Here is a 6322-nt window from a genome sequence, read left to right as displayed (position 1 = left end):
AAAAACGAGAAGGGGAGGGGGGAGAGGGAGGGGCGGAGGGAGAAGGGGGGACGGGGAGGAGAGAGGGAGGGAGAGAGAGAGAGAAAGAGAAACGGGAAAAAAAAAAAAGAAAAGCAAATGGCTTTTGGCGCGAAAGGCTTTGGCGCCTCCCCTGATTTTTATGGAAATCAAGAGGGCGGGGAAAAGCCTCTTGCCTCTGCCTTTCTCCCTCCCCCTCGTCTGCGCCACAGCCCCCTTCTCTCCCCGCCCCCCGGGTGTGTCAGATTTTTTCAGTTAATAATATCCCCCGAGCTTCAAAGCGCAGCCAGTGACAGTCATCTGTCTGGACGCGCTGGGTGGATGCGGGGGGCTCCTGGGAACTGGGTTGGAGCCGAACGAGCGCTAGCCAGGCGTAAGCGCGCACACACTGCAGCCGCCGGAGGACAAACCCCTCCCGCCGCCGCCGCCGCCCCTTCAGCCCACCCGGAGACCCCAGCACCGAGTCGCCTCCGGATCCCCGGCAGTCTGCGGGAGGTAAGAAGCGGTACTTGCGAAGCTCCGAGCGCCGGGGGGAACGGCGGAGCGCTGCGGCTAGGCAAGCCCCTGGACGCGGCTCCGCACCCTGCACCCAAATATGCCGGGCTTTTTCCAGGGGTGGTGGTGGAAGGGGGCAACACACCGCGTCTGTTTCCGAAACAAAACCATCTGGGTTTTTTTTTTTTTTTTTCCTGAAAAGCCTATTCAGCACCCGAAGGCACCCTGGCTGGAAGAGACCCGCCCTAATCCTTTTTACAGCCTAGCCCAGGCAGAGAAATAGCTTTAGCGAAAAGAAATTCGCCCGGCTCCACAAGATTTGTCTTTTGAGTGTGAGCTGACTGGGAACCGGTGCGTCCCCACCCCAAGCTGGGGTTCTCCAGAATGTGCCGCGGGGAAGGAAGGAAAAGGGGTTAGGCGAAGCTAGGGTGCCTGAATGATAATGTAGGTCACGGCTGCTCCGGCTTAGGAGACGCGATTCTCTCCGACGACCCTCATCGCGCCGGCGCCCCTGCACCAGTCCTAGGAATGGGGTTCAGCCTTTTTCCCCTCCTGTTGAAGAGGTTGAGGTCTCTGAAGGGAGGGAATTGGGAAGGGTATAGGTATAGGCAAATGATGAGCACCAAGGGTATCTGCCAAGATTGAGGCTCCGGGTGGAGAGGGTTGTATATAAGTGCCTGTTGTTGGTCTGACTGGAGAAAGGCCCTTAATAATTAATAAAGTTTTCTGAACCCCGTTAGCGTTTGCGCTCCCGTGATCGCATTTCTGCAAAGGGGGAATGAAAGGTACTTCAATCCCATGCGTGGTAGCTGGACTAGAGAGCAAGGACTTCCTTTGAGCAACTAGTGCAACTGGGGTAGTCGCGCTAGTAAGAGCTGAGATGTGCAGCTTGAACAGCCCCCTCCCCCAGGCCGTGCCTTGTGTGAATGAAACGGCAGTTTCCAAAGTTGCACAGAGCCACACCACCCCCTGCATCTACAAGCCCCCTCCCACTCCCAGTCTTAGACAGCTTGTACACAAAAGGAGTGAGTAGGGGAGAGGCTCAACTTTCTCCACCTTCCAGAGCTGTGGGGAGCCTGCAGAAGAGATTGGGGGCTCCCACTGCCTGTCCCCACCAACCCACCCCTTTGGCTCATTCTCTCTTGGTTTGTCTACTGGTTGTAGAGTTGGAGGTTGGCGCGACTCTGCTCCCCACGGGAAGGAAGCACTCCCCCATATTAAAAAGAGCGGAGGTATTTAAAAGAGAGGCGAACCCATGCCCAGCTGCACCGCGTCCACCATGCCGGGGATGATCTGCAAGAACCCAGACCTCGAGTTTGACTCGCTGCAGCCCTGCTTCTACCCGGATGAAGATGACTTCTACTTCGGCGGTCCCGACTCGACCCCACCAGGGGAGGACATCTGGAAGAAGTTTGAGCTGCTGCCCACGCCCCCGTTGTCGCCCAGCCGCGCCTTCCCAGAGCACAGCCCGGAGCCCTCGAATTGGGCTACGGAGATGCTGTTGCCGGAGGCCGACCTGTGGGGCAACCCGGCCGAGGAGGATGCGTTCGGTCTTGGGGGACTGGGTGGCCTCACTCCTAATCCGGTCATCCTTCAGGACTGCATGTGGAGCGGCTTCTCTGCCCGCGAGAAGCTAGAGCGCGCAGTGAACGAAAAACTACAGCACGGCCACGGGCCCCCGGGCGCCAGTTCAGCCTGCTCGGCTCCCGGAGTGAGTGCCAGCAGCCCCGGGGGCCGTGCCCTTGGTGGGTCGTCGAGTACTGGCCGCACCGGGACCACCCTGCCTACCGACCTCTCCCACCCGGCTGCCGAATGTGTGGACCCCGCTGTGGTCTTCCCCTTCCCGGTGAACAAGCGAGAGTCGGCGTCGGTGCCCGCTGCTCCCACCAGCGCCCCGGCGACCAGCGCTGTGGTCACTAGTGTGTCTGTTCCGGCTACTGCCCCAGTGGCTGCTCCTGCTCGTGCAGGCGGCCGTCCTGCCAACAGTGGGGAGCACAAGGCCCTCAGCACCTCCGGAGAGGATACCTTGAGCGACTCAGGTAAAACCTAGAGTAGAATTCTTGCTACCTCCTTGGGGGTTGGGAAGGTGGGGGTGCTGCGGTCCCTTTGTTATCGTAGATTTGTGCCGGTGATTGTCTTGTGTTCACCTCTCTCCCGGGACAGAAGAGCATGGAAACTCTAACTACACCTTCTCTTAAATTTGCCCTGTCCCCTTTTTCGCGAATCCTTGCTCTCACTGGCAAAAGTTGGTGGCCAGCTCAGTCAGTCTGTGGGGTCGAAAAACTGCCTGTACAGAATTCTGTTAGTTGGAAAGGAACCTCTAAGCCAGGTCAAGGAAGGGAAAATACTCCCTGAAAGACGAGGGCTGTGCACAATCCCACTTGCGAAAGTTAGGAGAACTCCTGGCAATTCCTCCCCTCCCCTCCCCTCCCTACCTAGGACTCTGAGCCCTCCGTGGGTGGTGGGCTGTTTGCGTTTGGTGCGTGGCCAGCAGGCGGCGTTGTGTCTGACGCAAGGCAGGCAGAGGATCAAAAAGACAGGGGGTGATGGGGGCACCCCCTCCCTCCAGTTCAGCAGCTGGCAGCAAGTGCATTAGTGGTTGTACGTTTTCAGAGAGCCTCTTTCCGGTTTTGATTGAGTACTGGTCCCCGTTGTGTTTCCTAGCTGGAATTTCTGACCTAATTGAGCTGAGTTGTGTTCCATAACCCAGAGCCCTTGAAGGTTGAGGGCGGGTCCCTACCACTGCCCCTCCTAAGGAATGCACACACCCTGGAAGGATTCTTTGGTTCTATTGTAAGCATTTATCTGGGCGGTCCTCGGAAAGAAGGGGTTAAAAAAAAGGAAAAGAGCTTTTTTTTTTTCCCGTGGGGCTGTGAGATACCTACCACACTTTACCCAAATCCTGTCTGCCCTTGTCCTTCCAGCTGTAGGTCCAACTCTCCTATTAGACCTTGGAAGCCAGTGTTTTCACAATGCCAAAGAATAAAAAGTCTAAATTTCCTCCTGGGCTGAGGAGGAATCGTTCTAAGGCTCCTGGGAGGAAGCTTGGTGATAAGGCTGCACTTTGAAAGGGCTCTGTCCCTTTAATGTCTGTGCCTTGACAGCTTTCTGTTAGGAAGCAGTTCCTTCCAACAGCTGTCTTCTTGGCTGAAAACCAAAACACTGGCTTAAAGGGACCTGCCGACTGGGGCAGCCTAACATTCCAGCTTTAGAAGAAGAAACCTCACAATTGTTCAGCTTTCCGGTCCTCCCTAGATTAAGCAGAAGATGTGTTTTGGTTTTCGTGCTTGCTTTTATTTTTTTTTTTTCTTTTAAGCCATAATTTTCTCTCCTAGCCTGGCAGTAAATGACGAAGTCAGAATGACAGAATGCATACACATAGGACGATACGGGTCTTTTTTTTTTTTTTTTTTGCTTCTGCACAGCTCCCATTGGGATGTGGAGCTACTGTGTATTAGAGCTTTATAATTGAGATCTGATCTCTGCCTAGATGAAAAGCTGCTTACTCTGGACAACGCGTGTTCGCACCAGGAAAGGTTGTTATTGTCAATGAGATTGTTCCTAGAGTTTAAGGATGGCAGAGTCGAACCCAGCCATGGGTTTTACCAAAGGAGGAGCCTCCGGTCTGAAGGGCGGCTGTGGAAGTGTGTATAAGTAAATCCATGGGGCAGACTGGCTAGTGATTATGCTAAAAGCCCCTATTACGGAGCATCTGTCGCCAAGTCTACATAGTGTCTGCCAAACTCAAACACTGTGGTTATTACCCCCATTGAATAGCTGAGGAAGCTGAAGACGGGAAGAGTTCATTCTGACTCCAGCTTGGGTTCCTCAAGTTTCTGCCACAAACTCAAAAGTTTGACACCAGGGTCCTTCCACATCAGACAAGTGCTCTGCTGGCCCCACACCACCCGGGGAAGGAAAGGGGTGGGACGTACATCCTGTCCGCGTTGTGATCGGTCTATTTCAGCAAACCTAGCTGACTTAAATAACAAGTGTATGTTAATAGCACAATTAACCAGAAACTATTTTCCCCCTCAGATGATGAGGATGACGAGGAGGAGGATGAAGAGGAGGAAATCGATGTGGTCACCGTAGAGAAGAGACGTTCCTCCTCTAACAACAAGGCCGTCACCACTTTCACCATCACCGTGCGTCCCAAGACCTCTGCTCTGGGCCTGGGGCGGGCACAGTCTGGTGGCGGCGGCGAGCTGATCCTCAAGCGCTGTGTTCCCATCCATCAGCAGCACAACTACGCTGCACCCTCACCCTACGTGGAGAGCGAGGACGCGCCACCGCAGAAAAAGATCAAGAGTGAGGCTTCCCCACGACCCCTCAAAAGTGTTGTTCCAGCAAAAGCCAAGAGCTTGAGCCCCCGAAACTCAGACTCGGAGGATAGCGAGCGCCGCCGCAACCACAACATCCTGGAACGCCAGCGCCGGAACGACCTGCGCTCCAGCTTCCTGACGCTCAGGGACCATGTGCCTGAGCTGGTGAAGAACGAGAAGGCCGCCAAGGTGGTCATCTTGAAAAAGGCCACCGAGTACGTCCACGCCCTGCAGGCCAACGAGCACCAGCTCCTGCTGGAAAAGGAGAAACTGCAGGCGAGGCAGCAGCAGTTGCTAAAGAAGATCGAACACGCTCGGACTTGCTAAATATTTCCCACATGGACAGTCACTGCCACTTTGCACATTTTGATTTTTTTTTTTTTTTTTAAACAAACCTTGTGTTGACATTAAGAATGTTGGTTTACTTTCAAATTGGTCCCCTGTCTGAGTCTGGATCTGGGTAGGGGGCAGGACATGGGGTTCTGCCATGACCTTGGGGAAAAAAAAAAACTGACTTATGGGATGCTGGGTGGCTTGTTTTCCTCCTCCATATCACCTGGTGACAGCCGTGGAAGTTCGGGACACTTAGGAGCTTCGGGAGGCTGTGAAGTCACCTTGTTCCGGTCCAAGATTCCAAACAGAGTCATTCCTTCTTTTTACAATGGTGCTTAAGTTCCAGCAAATGCCACAGAAGGGGGGTTGCCATTTGATGCCCCTGGGAACACTTGTGTAAATACCATTGATACACCCGCCTTTTGTATACGTCCTGGGTAATGAGAGGTGGCTCTTGCGGCCAGTATTAGACTGGAAGTTCACACCTAAGTACTGTAAGAATACCTCAATGTTTGAGGGGCATGTTTTGTATACAAATATATTGTTAATCTGTTATGTACTGTACTAATTCCTACACGGCCTGTATACTTTAGTATGACGCTGATACATAACTAAATTTGATACTTATATTTTCGTATGAAAATGAGTTGTGGAAGTTTTGAGTAGATATTACTTTATCACTTTTTGAACTAAGAAACTTTTGTAAAGAAATTTTACTATATATATATATTCCTTTTTTCCTAGCCTCTTTCTTCCTTGTTACTGTATTTGTTCATGTTTGGTGCATAGAACTGGGTAAAATGGCAAAGTTCTGTGTTTAATTTCTTCAAAATGTATATATTTAGTGCTGCACCTTAGAGCACTTTGAAATACCTCATGTTTATGAAAATAAATAGCAATTAAATGATGCCAGGCAATGTTTTCCTTCCTAGCTGGGCTTCAGACTCTGCAAATAGTCCACTCCTTACCTGGTCTTCTTAACATTGTGGGATCCTGGTTGGGGGAGGGTATTTGTCCCACTTGGTGGAGGGATAAATGGGTTTGTGAATTCCACAGATTAGAAGCAACTACTTTCAATAGGCAATCAACGAGTGCTAGTGCACTTTCAAGTATTTTGTTTTGGGTGTGAGTGTGCCCACAATGTCACATCC

The 6322-nt window shown here is 52.3% G+C and overlaps 1 protein-coding gene across 1 annotated transcript; it reads left to right on the top strand.

Moving 5' to 3' along the window:
* The first annotated feature begins 306 nt into the window (after positions 1-306).
* Mycn (MYCN proto-oncogene, bHLH transcription factor) lies at positions 307-6081 on the top strand. The gene is made up of 3 exons (XM_021201862.1): positions 307-513; positions 1678-2552; positions 4552-6081. The coding sequence occupies exons 2-3, from the start codon at positions 1769-1771 to the stop codon at positions 5163-5165; spliced, it is 1398 nt and encodes a 465-aa protein (XP_021057521.1). The 5' UTR covers positions 307-513; positions 1678-1768; the 3' UTR covers positions 5166-6081.
* The last annotated feature ends 241 nt before the right edge of the window (positions 6082-6322 follow it).

Source organism: Mus pahari, chromosome 7 (genome assembly GCF_900095145.1).
Source record: "Mus pahari chromosome 7, PAHARI_EIJ_v1.1, whole genome shotgun sequence".
Lineage (NCBI taxonomy): Eukaryota > Metazoa > Chordata > Mammalia > Rodentia > Muridae > Mus > Mus pahari.
This window is presented reverse-complemented; position numbering and strand designations above follow the sequence as displayed.